The sequence below is a fragment of the Myxocyprinus asiaticus genome, chromosome 34 (assembly GCF_019703515.2).
Source record: "Myxocyprinus asiaticus isolate MX2 ecotype Aquarium Trade chromosome 34, UBuf_Myxa_2, whole genome shotgun sequence".
Classification (NCBI taxonomy): Eukaryota; Metazoa; Chordata; class Actinopteri; order Cypriniformes; family Catostomidae; genus Myxocyprinus; species Myxocyprinus asiaticus.
Window position 1 is genome coordinate 41,458,813 of NC_059377.1, and position 21,332 is coordinate 41,480,144.

Genomic DNA, 21,332 nt, shown 5'->3' on the forward strand with positions numbered 1-21,332 from the left:
CACGTTGTTCTGAAGTATTCGCGTGCATGCATACAGACTGAACATGTAATACGCGTGTGCATGACGTCATCGTTTTCACAAATGTGCGTTTTTGTATGTTTACACGGAGACGATAACGGCATCGTTTTCAAAAACTTGCACTTTGAAACCAGTTTTCAAAAGTTTGCGTTATCAGGCCCCAAAACACCGTTGTCATGTAAACGAACAGCCAAAACGCATAAAAAGTTTTTCGTTTTTAGTTGAAAACGTTGTCGCGTACACGGCCCCTAAGTAAATAAACTGAATAAACAGAAAAGTGACTGTGGGATTAGGGTGTAAATTTGCTACTTCTAAAAGCAATCATATTACATAACATTATTTAGTTATGTCCAACACATGACCCACTTTAAATAAAAGGGAATATTCCTTCAACACTCAAGTGGAGATTCTGAAGTATCACTTTATTGAAACAATCTAGAAAAATAACCAGACACACAGTTCTGCATAATTTGTCACATACAGTTCAGCACTTACAAACAAAAGTCTCAAAACTTTTTTCAAAATGAAGGCATTTTTAAATGTACAAAATGAAAAAAAAAAGAAGAAAAGTAAATCGCAAAGTATTTTCTAAAGCAAGAACGAACAAAAAACAAAAATGCTGTACAAAGTGAAAAAATGTACAGTGGCTTCAGAGATTTATCTCCTAGGCCCTCCCCGGCCACGCCCTCTTCCTCTGCCACGACCCCGCCCTCTTCCTCGGCCACGCGTAGCCACTGTAGGAAAAGTAAACAAAAATTATGAACACTTGCTTCATAGACAAATCATTCATCTGTGACAGCTTTTGAGATAACAATTTTAAAAAATACAGAATGGTAGACAAATCGACAGCAATGTAGTCGTTTTGAACAGCAGTAAACGGGTCCATTGTTTCTTAAAGGAATAGATCACCCAAAAATGATAATTTACTCACCTTCAGGCCATCCAAGATGTATATGACCTTCTTCAGAACAGGATTTAAGATTTTTAGGAAAGTTTCCGGTGTTTTTAGCGTCATCCAATGCAAGTTAATGGACACCAGTTTCTGACAGTCCAAAAAGCACACTCAGCCAGCATCAAAGAAATCCACACGACTCCAGCCGATCAAGTCATGTCTTCTGAAGTGAATCGATAAGTTTGTGTGAAAAACGAATCACTAATTAAAACTTTATTAACTTTTTTTTCTCCTCCCCAATTTGGAATGCCCAATTCCCAATGTGCTCTAAGTCCTCGTGGTGGCGTAGTGACTCGCCTCAATCCGGGTGGCGGAGGACGAATCTCAGTTGCCCCCGCGCCTGAGACCGTCAATCCACGCATCTTATCACGTGGCTTGTTGAGCGCGTTACCATGGAGACATAGCACCTCTGGAGGATTCACGCTATTCTCCGCGGCATCCACGCACAACTCACCACGCACCCCACCGAGCGCGAGAATCACACATTATAGCGCCCACAAGGAGGTTACCCCATGTGAATCTACCCTCCCTAGCAACCGGACCAATTTGGTTGCTTAGGAGACCTGGCTGGAGTCACTCAGCACGCCCTGGGATTCGAACTCGCAACTCCAAGGGTGGTAGTCAGCGTCAATACTCACTGAGCTACCCATGCCCCCTAAAACTTTATTAACATAAAAAAAAAAAAAAAATGCTTCCTCTAAACACGCAATGCCTCACGTCGCTGATGTGTGACGTCATCACGTTGGCGCGCTCACGCGAGAATTCAGAAGTTCCGCTCTGTTCACCACAATTAGCAATTTTTCACACAAACGTATCGATTTACTTCAGAAGACATTACTTGATCGGCTGGAGTCATGTGGATTACTTTGATGCTGCGTAAATATGCTTTTTGGACCGTCAAAAATTGATGTCCTTTTACTTGCATTGGATGAAGCTAAAAACATCGGAAACTTTCCTAAAAATCTTAAATCCTGTTCTGATGAAGAAAGAAGGTCATACATCTTGGATGGCCTGAGGGTGAGTAAATTATCAGCAAATTTTCATTTCTGGGTGAACTATTCCTTTAACACTGACAGCAATACACGTTCAGTGCATTCATGCACATCCATTCCAGTGGCAACAGGTACAGCATCGTCATTACATCTCAATGACAACGACACTCACCAGCCTCTCTCTTCTTTGACTTGACCTTGGGTTCAATGTCAACCAGCAGTGTGTCCAGAGGAAGACTGTCTGGTAGGATGAAATAGCGGATGTTGTTTCCACGGATACTGAGGGACTCAAGTTGAGTCGGCTCTCTGTTTTTAAGTGTCATCTTCACCGCTTTGAGGTGAGTGTTCATACTGACGTCCACACCTGTCATTTATACAAATGAAAGAGATGTATTCGCCAATCAATTTCAAGAATTCTTTATAAACAGAAACTTGAACAATATAACCCAGGTCAGATCAGATGCTCACGAAGAAAATAATAATTACCAGTAATCGTGCCGTGGACCTGTGTGCCATTCTTCAGTTCAATAGTCACTGTTTCATGACTCAATTTCATCAAAAACCTGCAGGATGGAGACAAAAAAAGACATTGGAACCACAAGTACACATCACAATAACAACACACGTTTAAGAGTCATTTAAACAACATTAAGCCACACATTACATTTAAAGTACATTTCACTGAAGCAATCATTAATTATCCAAAGTTTTAGTACAGAACTGTTTTAAAGTCAAGTTTTTGTTGTGCTTTTGTTGGTTTGAGGCCAAACACCTACAAACTAGTGGCCTAAATGCACAACTCTATAAACTTAAGATAACCTTCAACTGACTACAAGTACAAGGCACAATTTCAATTAAAATGCTGCATTAACGAGAGTAAAACTGTAATAAATAATCATTCACTCACAGTCACATTCATACATTCATTCATTCATTCATTCATTCCCGCCTGCTGCAGCTAAAATCTAGCCAACAGCTACATGCAATCTAACTCCATCTATCAAAATGCATTATATTTATCGGCATATTTTTTGTGCATTTTTGTTATATTGCAAGTTTTAAAAAAATTACCTGACGAGTTTCATGCTTGCGGTGGATTTTAAGGGTAAAGCCTCCACCTGAAAGAGAAAAATCTATAGCGCTAAACGACAAAGAAGCGTCGGTCGCTACTGGAGAGATGCAGGAAATTACTTCCGGTCCGACCGGAATCACAATCGTCGTCACGGGTTGCCTCTACATAATAAAATCACCCAAATAAATATCTAAAAATGAATGAAAATAGAGATGTGGAATATATGATTGCAATCCAATTTTAATTATGTTTTATATATTTAACTCTTGTGCGTCTCAGAGGTCCTTAGAGGACAAAAATGTCCGTGTCAAAAAACTGCCATAATAATATTATGTATTAATATTATTTTCCACTTTCAGTGAACATCAGTCCTGATCATATCAATACGAAATATTCTGTACCTGATCAATACCAAATATTCATTAATTTTCAGGATTTTAACCCTTTAAATGCCAGTTTGTTTACATAATGTCACTGTTGTTTTTTATGAAAAAAAAAAAAAAAAAAAGCATTAATTATTTTCCATATACTAAATGCTAAGGGGATTAAAAAAAAAAAAATCTGGGATATGTCAGTGATTAGCAACAACATAGATTTTGATGCATTATTATTTTTTGTGCAGTGTCAGATTAAAAAAATCAAACACACTCAGTACCTTAGAGGACAAAAATGTCCGCATCAAAAAACTGCCATAAAAATAATATATATTAATATTATTTTCCACTTTCACTGACTTTGATTTTTTAACTAACATCAGTCCTGATCATACCAAATATTCATTCATTTTCAGGATTTTAACCCTTTAAATGCCAGTTTGTTTACATAATGCCACTGTTGTTTCTTTACACACACACACACACACACACACACACACACACACACACACACACACACACACACTTTCTCAATACACACATACAAAACACACTCTGACATCCATACCAACACACACACACACACAATTTTAGCTGCATCATTTATTCAGTTGGCCTGCAGTGCTCTATAATACAGCAAACAGAAAATAGGGGAAAAGCATGTATTTGCTCCATAGGCTAAACAAGAGAAAAATGGCGCCATCTGGTGGAAAATATAAAATATTAAAATTTTGAAGCCAGGGCTCCGTAATGAAAGCATAATATCATATAATTCATGTTTTTATGCTTTAATGGCATTGGGATCAAATATTGCAGTTTTAATGGGTTTCGATGGGGACATTTTTGTCCTGAAGGTCCTGAGTGTAACTATTTTGTGTACACAGTGTATTATAGATGTATTATAGGAACTGAGGTTGAAATATTAAAATTCCCCCCAAAATACTCACCTTTGGCAAAATGTATGCCGTTGGCAGTAACACAGCCAAAATGATCGAAAAAACAAAAATGATAAAGATAAAAATGTCCCGAAGGTCGCACAAGGGTTAATCTGGCATCCCGTCAGCAGGAAGTAAATCCCGGAAGTGAACGCTCATTGAAACATTACGCGTAAAGTGAATTGAGAGATACATTAAAGGGATTAAACAGTCATTTTTTCACCATGAGGACTCGCTAATGACTTTAAACTGGATATCTGAGGATGCTGGATTGAAAACCGGATAAAATACCAGAAAAACAGACTGGAGACGATATAAATGATGCTGATGTGCGGAATTATTGTGACGTGTGTTAGTGGCTATACATCAGGGCTGATTGACAGCTGATCACATTCTGTTTTTTCTGCTTTTTCTTTCATTTATTCCGCATAAAGCGTCCAAACGGCATGTCTATGTGCAGTATTTCACCAAGTCTTTCCTCTAAAGCTGTTTACTGTAAATAATACAGTAAAATGTTTCCTAAAACCTCTTTCACGAGCCTCATAGTGGGGGTCTTCCTGCTGTATGTGCTGCACACATGTTGGGTCATGTATGGAATAGTTTACACGAAACCCTGTGAAAATCCTAAAAGTGACAGCTGTATCACACCACACCTGTCTGGAAAACCTCGACTGCAGGTAAGAATGTCATGTTTTATCATTATGGATAATTGCAACTTATTTTTTTAAGTATGTATGTAAAATTAGGCCCCTTTTAAGCCATTCTTTACGTATTGCCATGCTATTTACATGGTGCTCCAAGGTACTTTAAAGAATATAGTGGTACTGCAATGGCACATGGCCAAAAAGCATAGTATTATCAAGGTACTTAGTCACTGCATGTTTGTTAGTGATTGCACAGATAATATACTAGTTGCATTGATTTGATAGTATTAAATTGCACTCCTTATGTGCTCAAAACACTTGTAAACTAAAAGAAAAGTCAGGAATTGCTAGGTCAGTGACCTGATGCTCATTTATTGGGTCCAGATCTAATAAATTATTCAAGCATGCATTATAAAATACGTTAAAAATGCAATTCACACAAAACAATTACTTGAATACACCTCTACTATGATGAACGTGTTTTTAATTGAGTTCTGAGTCATTTTGATATTTTTTCTGGGTCTTAAAGTAAAAAAAATTAAGGTGGTGCAACTGTCTGGAGATGATAAAATAATAATAATAATGCAGCTATTTAAGTGCTGAAATTCTTGACAAAAGAGGTGTTTGCATGAGAAGTGCAGAATAATATGATATTATTATAAAAAAAAAAAAATTAGTTATTTTTTTTGTTTTTTATTTTCTGCCCTTTTCTCCCCAATTTGGAATGCCCATTTCCCAATGCGCTCTAAGTCCTCGTGGTGGCGTAGTGACTCGCCTCAATCCGAGTGGCGGAGGACGAATCTCAGCTGCCTCCGCGTCTGAGACCGTCAATCCGCGCATCTTATCACGTGGCTTGTTGAGCGTGTTACCGCGGAGACGTAGCACGTGTGGAGGCTTCACGCTATTCTCCACGGCATCCACGCACAACTCACCACACACCCCACCGAGAGCGAGAACCACATTATAGCGACCACGAGGAGGTTACCCCATGTGACTCTACCCTCCCTAGCAACCGGGCCAATTTGGTTGCTTAGGAGACCTGGCTGGAGTCACTCAGCACACCCTGGATTCGAACTCACGACTCCAGTGGTGGTAGTCAGCGACAATATTCGCTGAGCTACCCAGACCCCCGAAATGTATTTTTTTAAATATCAGAATATTTGAAAAACTTTAGTTCACCAAATCAAAGTCAGGTGGTGTAACCAACATGAAAGTTGCTATTTTGTTGTCATGTGACAGAAACAACAACAAAACAAAACAGAAAACAGAAAAGACCCCTTTAGAGCCTGAAGATTGTATGTGAAGTAGAGGTCGACCGTAGTGGATTTTGCTGATACCGATAACTAAGGTGGTGGGAAAGGCTGATAGCCGATTAATTGGTCGATAATTTTCAAAATTGATTTATTTAATATTAAAACATTTTCTTAGTCATTCCTTGCTGTGACAACACATACATAGAGGCTACAAAAGTCCAAAATTAATGAAATCCCAGTACGTTGTGCAATCAAAATCCTAATAATAACCAGAAAAAAATAAATTAATATGATAACGTGTGACTTTTTACTATAAACAAGCCCAAAATACACATGGGACCCTTATTTTGAAATGTCTGTGCTTCCAGCTCACACAAACACATAGGAGAAACAAAACATGCACTCTTACAACCATCTACAATGTATTACAATATAACCATTATAAAACAAACTTTGTTGTATGGGTTGATAAAACCTACATGAGCAATAATTCATCAACAGTACATGATAATTTTGTCAATATCAGCCATCGCCTGTCATGATTGTCTGTCAGTATTACTGTATATATATTTATATATATAAATAAAATCGACTTTAACTCATTAATAATGAAGGTTATAGTTACAAGTTTGCATACCCTTGGAGAATTGGTAATATATGTACCATTTTTAAAGAAAACATGAGTGAGCAGGCAAAACACATTTCTTTTATTTCTTATGGGATTCATATTCAACTGTAGTTTATAACAGAATGGCACAATCATAAAACAAAATATGGCAACAAAGAAAAAAATTAAATGAGCCCTGTTCAAAAGTCTGCACACCCTTAGTTCTTAATACTGTGTATTGCCCCCTTTAGCATCAATGACAGAGTGCAGTCTTTTGTAATAGTTGTCTATGAGGCCCCAAATTCTTGCAGGTGGTATAGCTGCCCATTCGTCTTGGCAAAATGCCTCCAGGTCATGCAAAGTCTTTGGTCGTCTTGCATGAACCGCACGTTTGAGATCTCCCCAGAGTGGCTCGATGATATTAAGATCAGGAGACTGTGATGGCCACTCCAGAACCTTCACCTTTTTCTGCTGTAACCACTGGAGGGTCAACTTGGCCTTGTGCTTAGGGTCATTGTCATGCTGGAAAGTCCAAGAGCGTCCCATGTGCAGCTTTCGCGCAGAAGAATACAAATTGTCTGCCAGTATTTTCCGATAACATGCTGCATTCATCTTGCCATCAATTTTCACAAGATTCCCCGTACCTTTAGAGCTCACACACCCCCAAAACATCAGTGAGCCACCACCATGCTTCACAGAGGGGATGGTATTCTTTTCACTATAGGCCTTGTTGACCCCTCTCCAAACATAGCGCTTATGGTTGTGACCTTCTCTATTCTCGTCACTCCAAATTACAGTGTGCCAGAAGCTGTGAGGCGTGTCAAGGTGTTGTCGGCATATTGTAACCGGGCTTTTTTGTGGCATTGGCGCAGTAAAGGCTTCTTTCTGGCAACTCGACCATGCAGCTCATTTTTGTTCAAGTATTGTCGTATTGTGCTCCTTGAAACAACCACACCGTCTTTTTCCAGAGCAGCTTGTATTTCTCCTGAGGTTACCTGTGGGGTTTTTCTTTGTATCCAGAACAATTCTTCTGGCAGTTGTGGCTGAAATCTTTCTTGGTCTACCTGACCTTGGCTTGGTATCAAGAGATCCCCGAATTTTCCACTTCTTAATAAGTGATTGAACAGTACTGACTGGCATTTTCAAGGCTTTGGATATCTTTTTATATCCTTTTCCATCTTTATAAAGTTCCATTACCTTGTTACGCAGGTCTTTTGACAGTTCTTTTCTGCTCCCCATGGCTCAGTATCTAGCCTGCTCAGTGCATCAACGTGAGAGCTAACAAACTCATTGACTATTTATACACAGACACTAATTGCAATTTAAAAAGCCACAGGTGTGGGAAATTAACCTTTAATTGCCATTTAAACCTGTGTGTGTCACCTTGTGTGTCTGTAACAAGGCCAAACATTCAAGGGTATGTAAACTTTTGATCAGGGCCATTTGGGTGATTTCTGTTATCATTATGATTTAAAAAGGAGCCAAACAACTATGTGATAATAAATGGGCTCATATGATCACTATCCTTAGATAAAAGAGAGTTTTTTTGCATGATCAGTCATATTTTCAAAATCAATGCCAAAATTTCATAATTTCTGGGTGTGCAAACTTTTGAGCACAATTGTATAAATTAACATTATATAATGTCTATGCTTCATATGTGTCTTTTTAATAACATCTCGTTTTAATAATCGTACATTAGTCCATAGACAGTCACTCGACGGAGACTTGACTCCATTACAATGCTCAAAGTATTTACCAAATTAAGCCTTTTATGGCCTATTTATTCACCAGAAATTGGCGTTGACTTTTGCCGATAGCGGATTGTTCCGAAAAGCAACTATCGGCACCGATGAATCGGTAAAACCGATTGGTCTGATAAAGTGAAAAATATATATTTTTTTGTCATCATTAAATATCAATATCAATATCAATATATATATATATATATATATATATATATATATATATATATATATATAATTAAAGTAATATGGAGTAACCCTGAGAAAACGTCTTGATATTTGTAACTCAAAAATACATGATGTTTGTGAAAAATGTTTTTTAGCCAAAATTATTAAGTCGTGTACACTCGTCTATTCAAGATGCAAGAAAAGTATTTGAATACCATTTACTTGATTGTTACACCACTTGACATGTTTTAAGCAATTAAAAACATTTTTTGGTAGAAAATGCTATAAATGTTTATCAAAAATGTCTGAAACAAACATGGTCACAAAGATGGCATTTCTACAAACTTGACACACCCGTTTTAAGCTAGATTTGTAGAAGATTTCTAATTGTTATTGTCTCAGACAACCTTATTTTTCAATGAATCCAAAGTATAAATATAATGATATAGATTGAACATGGTGATTCTGTTTTAATATGTTTTAACCATGATTATGTCTGTTATTAGCTGAGCATCTACACTACAGTGAGACCAAATGCTGATGGTGGACACAGTCTGATCCACAGAGAAGAAGAATTTGATGTGAATACCAGATTTGAAAGGTCATCTATGGATGGACATCGCACTTAAATGACACTCTATATTTCACTGTTACTCTAAAATGTTTCTAGGTTTATTTTGCACTATGTTTAGACACCTGACACACCAGATTTGTTCTGCACTCTGATAGATGTAATTACCACTCTTTTTAAGGTCAGTAAATGTGTCTCTGCCTAAAAAGACACGCAAGAATGGGACGCTGTATGCCCTGGTGTTCCTGCATCAGGCGGGGGTGAATCCATGGCAGGATCCACATCAGGTTCATTTGGTCACACAACTGACAACGTACATGCTGCCAAAACCACCAGAGATCAGTCTGATCACAGGCCAGGATGACCCGCAGGTGAGGGGACGCACACTTCCTGTTTACATGATGTGATGGTGGTCAAATGGGTTAATATCTCATCTCACTGGTGTTATTGTCATTGCTACCCAGAAACCAGATCAGCAAAAACCAGGTTCCGACTCCGAGCTGGACCGACCCGTTTCTCACTGGCGTTCCCGCCTGACCCTAAACGTGGTCTCTGAGAACTTCCTGTTTGATCGTGAGGCACTGCCTGGAGACGTTCATCGCTACATGAGAGTGTGAGTTTAACAGTCGGGTTTATATTCTACCTGCTCCGTGCTGTGACCTTTGACCTTTGGTTTAAGTTTCCTAAAGATCGCATCATTCCACGACTAGTTTCGCGATCCTTCTGTTTTGTTGACTTGCCTGTTTGAGAGAGTTTAAACAGTTGTTTCTTAGCATTTCTGAAAGTAACTGAGTAGCGATGATGTTAGAGTTGAAAGTTTGTCGTCAGAGTTCGGTTCATTACCATGAATCAGTTGAAAATGGCCATTTCAATTTATTAATTTAAAAATCAGATTGAAAGATTTGTTTCCGTCCTTATCCAAAAATGTTCATGGTCTCTGTTTGCCATTTTTCATGTATAAATGTTTTAGTTACAACAAATATATTGGCAAATATCGCTGTTTATTACTGCGTATTGTTATATTGGTGCCTATAAATATAATTTAATATAATTGTATTAATTTAATATAATAAATATATATTTTTTAAATTAAAATAATACATTTAAATGTAATTTTTTTTGTGTGTATTTAGTGAAAACTTCTGCATTTATGTTACTTAAAATAACAAAATATGGCCTTAAATATATCGTGTCGTAAATAAGTGCCACCTAGTGGTCATGTGGTAGAAATAATAATATGAATATAAAAGTCTCTAAAATGGCACTTATATATAGACAAGTCATATATCAATTGAAAGCTCTCACTCTCAGGAATGTGACTGTACAGTTTATTTTGTTGACCTAATACTATAGTTCGAAAGATTTTCAAAGGAATCACAAAGTGAAATATGATATTTGTAAGTTATCAAATACAGATGTCTCTCTTATGCACGATAACTTCTGCTGTAAGCCGCAAATAGCTCAAAACTTTATATCTGCTTTTACCTTAGGCAGTTGTGTAAAACATCTGCCATTTTTTACTTGTCTGTGAGCTCGCTTGTGTGAATAATCCAGTGTTATATCGTAGATGTCCAGCTCAAAATATGCAGTGCCGCAGGAAAAGCATGCTAAAGAAATCATCAGATATATATGTTGTCGACTATTAATGATAATAAAATGTATATAATGTTATACATCATCACAATGGGGAGGATCTCAGCTTTCTAATGACTCCTAGATTGAGCTTTTAGTCCACTCAGAGGCCAAGATATTCAATGAAAAAATGGGGGTGGTGCAAGAACAACAAAATAAATAAATATATAGTCAAAAAAATGTATATTTTGTGCGGTAAGCCCTTATAATTCAGTTCATGGTTAAATATTTTTCAGATATCAGAATGGGAAGAAGATGGTTTACCTGCCGCTGCTATTTGTAGATGAACTCAGCAACAGAGTGAAGGATTTAATGGTACTGTACCTTTAATTCTGTCTGCATTTGATCAGTTGTTTTCTTGCATTTACTTTACATATAATGAGAGATACACAGAATGAGTGATAATGTGTTTAATTTAAAACATATTTTACAGGAGATCAACAGCAGCACAACTGAACTGCCTCTGACCATCTCGTATGACTCCATCGCTCTGGGAAAACTGCGATTCTGGATCCACATGCAGGATGCCGTTTATTCACTGCAGCTGTTTGGTAAGAATATGGGACACGTGGGTAATTAAAGCTAGAAGAGGCAGAGTGTTTTAACAGTGATTTTACCATGGTTCACATGCTGGAAAATCCCTTTACCTTGGTCAAAGCACTGTAAAGCATGGCATAGAAAGGCGTATTGCACATGGACCTGCCGGCGGGTCAAAAGGGGGGCGCTATATCGTGGAAAAAGTTTACGCTTTAAACGTTAAAGTCTCTGTATACATAAATCAGGCATATGAGGTATCATTTGAAAGCTTAGAATCTGAACTTTTCAGAGATAACATCACTTCTGCATTTATGTTACTTAAAATAACAAAATATGGCCTCAAAATATTCGCGTAATGGGGTAGAAATATTAATATAAAAATAAAAGTCCTTCCCATAGCACCTAAATGAACAAGTCATATATCAAATGAAAGCTCTCATTCTCAGGAATGTGACTGTACAGTTTACTTATGTTGCACTAATACCACAGTTCAAAAGATTTTCAAAAGAATCACAAAGTGAAATATGATTTCTGTAAGTCATCAAATACAAACGTCTTTTTTATGCTCCGATAACTGTTGCTGTAAGCCTCAAGTAGCCAAATAATTTATATCTGCTTTTACCTTAGGAAGTTCCCTAAAAAATGAGCCATTGTTTACTTGTCTGTGAGCTTGCTTGTGTGAATAATCCAGTGTTATAGATATTGAATGTTATATATATATATATATTGATATATATAATCCAATGTTATATGTAATAACATTATAATAATAATCAGAAAATATGTTTTCGACTATTGATGATAAAATGTTATACATCATCACAAAGAGGAGGATCTCAGCTTTTATAATGACTAAATATTGAGCTTCTTGTCCACTCAGAGGCCGAGATATTCAATGAAATAATGAGGGTGGTGCTTGAACTGAAAATTAGACTGAATGTCTATGGACGAGCACATCTGTGAGGACTATAATGCGTTAGAGCGCCACCTACATTTCAGATCTGTGTATTGTGATGGAATGTGATAGAGAAAAAATATTTTTTCTAGTGCTTTCTGCCACCTAGTGGAATAAAATGAGACTTTTCAAAGTGAGATGGAGTGAACAGAACCAGAATTACATGTTTACAAATTAGAATAAATAAATACATTCTGTTTATCATAAGATTATAAATGCATACAATATTATTTATGAATAATTGGAGTCTTTTTTTTTTATTTGGTTGGTTCTGTGAAAAATTAGACATATTTTTGCAATTAGTCCACAAGTGTTAATGGTGAGCTTTTAAATTTGTGTGTGAAAAATTGCGGGTGGCAGCCCTAAAATGCACCAGAGAATAAAGGTTTAATGGAACAGCAGCAACAGCAATATGGTAACAGATGCCAGTGATCAATAAAAAATTACATTAGTTGATAATAATAATCACAATAAACTATTTGTTTACAATCAGAACTATTTGTTGTATAATAAACTTTAAAAAGTACTTAGGTCTGATATTTTTGGTGAGTCCCAATATGTATATCTATCTATCTATCTATCTATCTATATATACATATAATTAATGTTGTAAATGTTCATTTTGCACATTTAGGCTTCACTGAAAAAGATGCAGATGAAATTAAGGGAATATTTGTGGACACCAATCTGTATTTCCTGGCTCTTACCTTCTTTGTGGCTGCTTTTCATGTAAGTTTGTGTGTTTTAAACATCATATGAAATTCATCATATTGAGTTAATTCTCTTTAAACATCTTGGATTTCACTGTATTGAAGCATCGCTGTGTTTTTCAGCTTTTGTTTGATTTCCTGGCATTCAAAAATGACATCAGTTTCTGGAAACAGAAGAAGAGTATGGTCGGGATGTCGAGCAAAGCAGGTCTGTTTGCAATTCCTTGTTTTGAAACAAAAGTTTTTTTCCTCTAACAGAAGTGAAAACATCTTTGCTGAAGAAAAATGTTATTTGCTATTTTGAGACGTATAAAATAGTATATTAAAATGAGCAACAATGTCATAAAAAATTAAATAAAAAAAATTATATATATATATATATATATATATATATATATATATATAAATTATTTTATTTATTTATATATATATATATATTTTTTTTTATTATTCTACGCCATGTTTATGCTAAGAACGAAATGCAAAATAATTTTCTTATGTATTAATTTTTTTTAATTTAATGTTAATTTTAAATTAATTGTATTTTGGGGAAAAAAAAAGTCCTTTTGAAATGCACATTTATTTTAAGTTGTGAATATATTTTTTTCCCAAATTTTTTTTACATGAAAAGCTTAATACATTTTTGTCCTATTAGCTATTTTAAATGAAGCAATCAAATATATCTCCATCAATGTTTTGATTATCAGGGATGCATACTACTCACTTTTCGGCTAAAGTCTCCTTTTTTTTTAAGCGAATTTGTCCAACTTCTTTGGTTAAAATTTAAATTTCTACTTATTAAAATAACTTGAAATATGTACCTTAAGCTTAAACACACCAAACAAATCACTGAAAATATCCTACTGGAACACCTGCTGTGACTGCTCACGTTTTTGATCTCTCATGTGTTTGCATCCCTGGATAATAATTGTACATTTTGATTTTATTACACTTACTGTTTGTCGTAGATTGACCCAATTTTGTCTTTATATCGTAGAATGAGGTGCAAAATTTAAATGTATCAATTAATAATGAAACATCGAAAAAAAATTTTGCTCCAAAAGAAATATTTTAATATCATTCTCCCCAAAAAAGGATTTGGAATGTATTTGTTTGCATATGTTACATGTCAGCTTTCTGAGTGAAATCAGCATTAATGTGAAGTGTTTGTGTTATGCCAGTGTTGTGGAGATGTTTCAGCACAATCGTGATCTTCCTCTATCTTCTGGATGAGCAGACCAGTCTTCTGGTGCTTGTTCCGGCTGGAGTCGGGTCATTAATAGAGGTACAACTCATGTATTCGTGTTCACTTGGTCAAAAGAAATCTACAGCAGAGACGACAACAAACATGTTTACACATTTAGCTGTTGTCTTTGTGTATTTTAACGTCTTTGCTCTTGTTGTTTCAGGTGTGGAAAGTGAAAAAAGCTTTTAAGATTCACATCGTATGGAGGGGCTTTACTCCCACATTCCTGGTAAACCGTTCAGGTTTCTCTTTAGTGCTCTGAATAAACTGGTTAACGGTGGTAATTCTCTAATTGTGAATTATTCCCGATCCTTCCTTCAGTTTGGGAAATCTGACGAGTTGGAGAAACGAACAGAGGAATATGACACACTGGTGAGTTATTGCTTCAATCCAAACCAATCTTTTGACATATCTGAATATCGCTATTATAATTCTTTAAAAATGTTTCTCCTTCCGATCAGGCAATGAAGTATCTTTCGTACCTGCTGTACCCTCTGTGTGTCAGTGGCGCAGGCTACGCGCTTGTGTTTGTGAAGTACAAAAGGTGAACTGTCACTTTAATTATGACATCATACAGTACTAAACATATTCATTATCTGATGTATTGAAACAGTGTATGTTAACTTATGTGTTACATTATCAATATTTTATGTTTTAACAGCTGGTACTCGTGGCTTATTAACAGTTTAGTCAATGGTAAGTGTCATTTTGTAACTTTATCTTACTGATTCATTCATTTAGAAACATTAATGATGGGAATTTTATTGTTGATTATTGTTGTTCTCATATGATCAGGGGTGTACGCCTTTGGATTCCTCTTTATGCTCCCTCAACTCTTTGTAAATTTCAAGGTTTGTCCAGTCAACAGCTCTTGCATTCAGAATATTGACCCTAATGCTTCACGTCCGGTTTCTAATCACTGCGTTTGTTTCAACAGCTGAAATCTGTGGCTCATCTGCCCTGGAAAGCCTTTATGTACAAGGTAAGAGAGGAGACAGTAGGTATTGAAATGTTTTGATGGTTTATGCATAACGGATGGATGATATTTCAGTTTGTAGATCAGAGTTGTTAATTTGAATTGGCCGATATAGGAAACACCATATAAGGGCTTATTTTTAAATTCAAACAATAAACTTTTTTTTTTTTTAAAGACGGGTTTCAAAAGTTCAAAACTTTTTCCATCTTTTCTACTGTACATTTATAATGTTGTTACCTGATGTCAGACAATTCTACACTACTTTATTTTAAGAATGTGAAATGTCAGAATAATAGTGAGAGAATTATTTATTTCAGCTTTTATTTCTTTCATCACATTCCCAGTGGGTTAGAAGTTTCCATACACTTTGTTAGTATTCGGTAGCATTGCCTTTAAATTGTTTAACTTGGGTCAAACACTTTGGGTATCCTTCCACAAGCATCTCACAATAAGTTTCTGGAATTTTGGCCCATTCCTCCAAACAGAACTGATGTAACTGAGTCAGGTTTGTAGGCCTCCTTGCTCGCACACACTTTTTCAGTTCTACCCAGAAAATCAGGGCTTTGTGATGGCCACTCCAATATCTTGACTTTGTTGTCCTTAAGCCATTTTGCCACAACTTTGGAGGTATGCTTGGGGTCATTGTCCATTTGGAAGACCCATTTGCGACCGAGCTTGAACTTCATGGCTGATGTCTTGAGATGTTGCTTCAATATATCCACATAATTTTCCTTTCTCATGATGCCATCTATTTTGTGAAGTGCAGCAGTCCCTCCTGCAGCAAAGCACCCCCACAACATGATGCTGTCACCCCCATGCTTCACGGTTGGGATGGTGTTCTTCGGCTTGCAAGCCTCACCCTTTTTCCTCCAAACGTAATGATGGTCATTATGGCCAAACAGTTAAATTTTTGTTTCACCAGACCAGAGGACATTTCTCCAGAAAAATCTTTGTCCCCATGTGAACTTGCAAACAGTAGTCTGGCTTTTTTATGGTGGTTTTAGAGCAGTGGCTTCTTCCTTGCTGAGCAGCCTTTCAGGTTATGTCAATATAGGGCTCGTTTTACTGTGGATATAGATACTTGTCGACCGGTTTCCTCCAGCATCTTCACAAGGTCCTTTGCTGTTGTTCTGGGATTGATTTGCACTTTTCTCAGCAAACTACATTCATCTCTAGGAGACACAATGCACCTCCTTCCTGAGCGGTATGCTCCTTATATGGAATTAATTTGAAGTCGCACAGCAATGAGGATCACTTGTAAAAGATTATATTAAATTGTCTGTTTTGAAGAACAGACAGTTTTGATGATCAATTCAAGCTCTAAAATAAGTATTTCACATATTAAATTTGATAACTTTAGCTCTATGTCTGCTACTTTCGGTCATGAGATATTTTTGGTCACTGGACAAGTACATCAATCAGATCAGCTGTTAAGAGTTTGACTGGGTGATTTGGTGGTAACATATTCGCCCCTTGTATAAGAAGACCCGGGTTCTAATCCACTCAGATGCAACTTTATAATTTAATAAACAAAGATTGCAGGCAATAGGATTTCTTAATAATAATAATAAAGCAGAGACTATCTGCACTAAGTGAAAATAACGTTAAACAAAATACCCTACACAGTCTCACAGACATCCTACACCAACCTATCACTGTGAGGAAATCAACCTTTACATTCATTTTATTTATTATTATAAATAGTATTAAAGAAAAATATTAAGAGTGGAGGCAGGAAACAGGATGGGGAAAACTGGGTCATAAGAGGATTAGAACCCAGGTCATCCGCATAGAAAACACACATTCATACCGTCTTATCACACTAAGCCATTGCAGAGACACTCAAGGAGCAGTCTGACTTTCATTTCTTTGTTTCCACCAGACTATTTCATTGCAAATAGCCACATTATGTGGCAGGTATTTATACCTAGTGCAAATAGTCATGATAACTATAATAATAATGTTATAGTATAGATATTATTAAAGCTTCTAATGCTTTCCATCATTAATACGATGAGATGCAAGCAAAAAAGCACAGGTGAAAGCATCTTAACAGAATGTGCATGCTCGAGAAGTTGACGAAAGAGGGATCCCTTCTAGACACAACCGCGCCAGAGCCCTTCTACCAAGATGAGCCTGCAAGCTTGGTATAAAATAGCATAACGCGGTGGTCCCATTGACATTCTATGGGCGGTACTGTCGTAATACTCTCCTATGATAGAGCCGCGGAGGTTATCTCAGTAAGTAAATGAATCTATGACAGCGCTTCCCTGTGAGTGATAAAATTATGGAGAAAGGAGCTTTTAGCACTATTTGATGTACAAAACAAGCCCAGATGGGACTTGTAAGGTGCATTTTAATTACCACAGAAGCAAGTCAAGTCTTAACTGTCACCAAAATGCAGAATGAGACATTTTTGTTTGGAAGTGCTTTTCATGGTGAGTTCAAAGCGGCGTTGATGCTCTGAATCATGAACGCAGCTTCACGATTGCTGTAAAAAAAGTGGATAGTCATAGTCTACCGGCAGATTAATACTGTGGAGGATTAGAGTTTAAGAGATTTAATGCCCATTTTGATGAATATGCAACCTATGTAGAGACTAATTCTTTCAGTTAGTCAAACTCCCACTTAGACTTTGGCAAACGTTTAAATTGTTGAATTGAAATGAGAATTGGTGCAATTTTAGAGCATTTCTATCTTTATACTGTGGAAGGCTTTGTTTGGAAAATGTTAATAAAGCATTATTTTGTTACATATTGTTTTGTTTTCTTTCCTAAGATGGAAATAAATTAATTTTGACAATAAAATAAGTATATTTAGTGTTAAATTTCAGCACTTTCAAAATCTGCGATTAATCATGATTAACTACAAAAACATTATGCGATTAATCGTGATTTAAAATGTTTTCATCGACTGACAGCACTAATATATTTTATATATATATATATATATATATATATATATATATATATATATATATATATATGTGTGTGTGTGTGTGTGCTGTGTGTATATATATATTATATATACGTATATATATATATATATATATATATATATACGTGTATATATATAATATATATATGTATGTATGTGTATATATATATATATATGTATATATGTATACGTGTGTATATATATATATATATATATATATATATATATATATATATATATATATATATATATATATATATATACACATATTATATACACACACACACACACACATATATATATATATATATATATATATATATATATATATATATATATATATATATATATATATATATATATATATAGTGTATTGTAAGGGGGTTTAGAGGAAAGGAGGAGGCGAGAACCGGCTTGACAACTTAAATAATAATTTATTAACCAAAAACACACAACCAAAAACACACAACTAAACACACACAGTACAGCTGTCTGCAATTCTCTCTCTCTCGAACTGTCGTCCCCGGCCGCCTTTATCCCTCGCGCGCCCCATCAGGCTGATTGGGGACCGGGTGTCTCTCATTCCAGCCCGGCCCCGCCCTCCTCGGCTCTACACTCCTCCCGGCGTTGCCTCAGGCCAGGGAGCCCCCGGCATGACGTACATCCCCCCCCCACCCTTCCTCTCCGGGGGGGGGGCATGCCTTATGCCCCGACTGCCGGCAGGACCTCCCCGCCATCCTCGACCTGGGAGGAGACAGGAGGGGAAAAAACAAACAAACACAAAATGGCGAGGGGAAGGCCAACACGGAGCGACAGAGAGAGAGAGGAGAGAGAGAAAAAGAAACTCACCGGTTCTCTGATGCGCCGTCGCGTGGTCCTCGATCACTACTCCACCCTCTCAGGCGGACTGCGGCCGCTCCTCCCCGGGCGGACCGGAGTCAGACCTCCGACCCCCAGCGGACAGAACGCCCCTCCGCGTTCCCGGCGTCCCGTGGGGACTCTCCTCCGCCCCTGGCAGCGGCCCTACCACTCCAGGCGGTCGGGGAGTCGCTTCCCTCCTCCCCCCCGCGGACGGCAGTCTTCTCTCGACCCCTCCGCGTTCCCGGGGGACGGCAGGGCACTCCTCCGCCCCTGGCAGCGGCTCCCTCGCTCCAGGCGGTCGGGGAGTCCCGTCCCCACTCGCCTCGCGGACGGCGGCCGTTCCCCGCGTCCGGGTGGTCGGGCTACTCCGTCCCCCGTCGGACGGCAGCGGCGCTCCCCTGGGTGGACGGCAGTGTCGAGGATCCTGCGACGGGAATCCCTCCTCCTTCCCGGGTTTCGGCACCAGTGTAAGGGAGTTTAGAGGAAAGGAGGAGGCGAGAACCGGCTTGACAACTTAAATAATAATTTATTAACCAAAAACACACAACCAAAAACACACAACTAAACACACACAGTACAGCTGTCTGCAATTCTCTCTCTCTCGAACTGTCGTCCCCGGCCGCCTTTATCCCTCGCGCGCCCCATCAGGCTGATTGGGGACCGGGTGTCTCTCATTCCAGCCCGGCCCCGCCCTCCTCGGCTCTACATGTATATACTGTATATACTGTATATCAGAGCAATACATGTATATAATAAGCTTTTTCATATATATTGGCCATTGGGTTATCAGTTATAACAGAAATAATATCTGACATAATAAAATGTTATAGTAGTGCATTCCTAGTTTGTTTGTGTTTGCCATTTATTTAATAAATATTGACACTTGTATTTCTCAACAGGCTTTTAATACATTTATCGACGACGTCTTTGCTTTCATCATCACCATGCCAACATCACATCGATTAGCGTGCTTCAGGGATGATGTCGTGTTCCTCGTATACCTGTATCAAAGATGGTGAGGAACCTCTTTCCTAATCTAACATTCATATTGAATTCATTTTTAACCGCATATGAATGATATGTGAGATGTTTATATTATTTTAGGCTGTACCCGGTGGACAGAACAAGAGTGAACGAGTACGGTGTGTCTTATGATGAAAAGCCAAAAGGAAAGTCCCATAAAGATTAACATCATCACAACAGCACCGCGTTGCCATGGAAACAGCAGATTCAAAAACATGCAAATGCAGTATCTGGAGTCAGACAATGATACATTTGTGTTTAGTTAAAAAACTGAGAAAGTTGACCAGCTCGCGTATAACTTGACTGAGACACTGTTTAAACGGTTACTATATTTTGTTGAGTTATTGGAAAGAAGAAAAAACTAAAGCTTGGTGTAATTTTACAGAATGTATTTTGATGGGACCTTTTAATTCCATCTCAAATAGTGTTTTGAAATTAAGACCACATCACAAGGGTGCCAAAAGACCAGAGTTTCAGATTAATTATCTGTTTTTTGTTTTGAATATGAATAGATTAATTTGAGCTACATGACTGTGTGTTCAGAGAGAATGATGCGTATGTTTGTTGTTGTGTTCTTTATTCCATTAAAAGTGTTTCTGTGATTCAACTGCATAATTACAGAGACTTTATTAAACAGTCTATGCCTATCACTTCCTTCATTCCTTGATGTAAATATGTGACCCTCTTTTTGCAAACCAATAAGATTATATTGCTGACGGGTTTGTCCACTCTTTCCCAAAAGCAGGCATATGTTTCCCACTAAAATGCCCAAGTACAGCCCTAAATATATATATATATATATATATAACATTTTAACAAATCTTTTTTGTTCATAGTGTAAAATGGACAATAAAAAGGACCCCCCCCCCCCCCAATTTTTTATACAATTTCTTTTATAATTTAATATCTATAAAATAAAATGCTGTTCCAAAAATTTACACTTTAATAAAATATAAAAAAATATGTAAGTATTAATAATAATAATGATAATGTAATACAAGTATTAATAATTTATTAACATATAATATATTATTAGTAATAAAATAATTTATTAATATATATATATATATATATATATATATATATATATATATATATAAATTAATATTTATTATTATTATTTT

General features: G+C 36.9%; 2 protein-coding genes across 2 annotated transcripts; one reads left to right on the plus strand and one right to left on the minus strand.

Moving 5' to 3' along the window:
* Positions 1–419: 419 nt before the first annotated feature.
* snrpd1 (small nuclear ribonucleoprotein D1 polypeptide) lies at positions 420–3,159 on the minus strand. Its single transcript, XM_051671001.1, has 4 exons — positions 3,034–3,159; positions 2,449–2,525; positions 2,135–2,326; positions 420–752 (listed from the first exon to the last, which is right to left on the minus strand). The coding sequence occupies exons 1-4, from the start codon at positions 3,045–3,047 to the stop codon at positions 676–678; spliced, it is 360 nt and encodes a 119-aa protein (XP_051526961.1). The 5' UTR covers positions 3,048–3,159; the 3' UTR covers positions 420–675.
* Positions 3,160–4,476: 1,317 nt separating this feature from the next.
* On the plus strand, positions 4,477–20,847 carry clptm1l (CLPTM1 like). The gene is made up of 17 exons (XM_051670978.1): positions 4,477–5,020; positions 9,267–9,361; positions 9,513–9,702; positions 9,796–9,944; positions 11,200–11,278; positions 11,397–11,514; positions 13,090–13,184; positions 13,289–13,373; positions 14,347–14,450; positions 14,575–14,640; positions 14,733–14,783; positions 14,873–14,955; positions 15,073–15,107; positions 15,207–15,262; positions 15,349–15,393; positions 20,085–20,200; positions 20,290–20,847. Exons 1-17 carry the CDS (start codon positions 4,856–4,858, stop codon positions 20,372–20,374), a joined length of 1,617 nt encoding a protein of 538 aa, XP_051526938.1. The 5' UTR covers positions 4,477–4,855; the 3' UTR covers positions 20,375–20,847.
* The last annotated feature ends 485 nt before the right edge of the window (positions 20,848–21,332 follow it).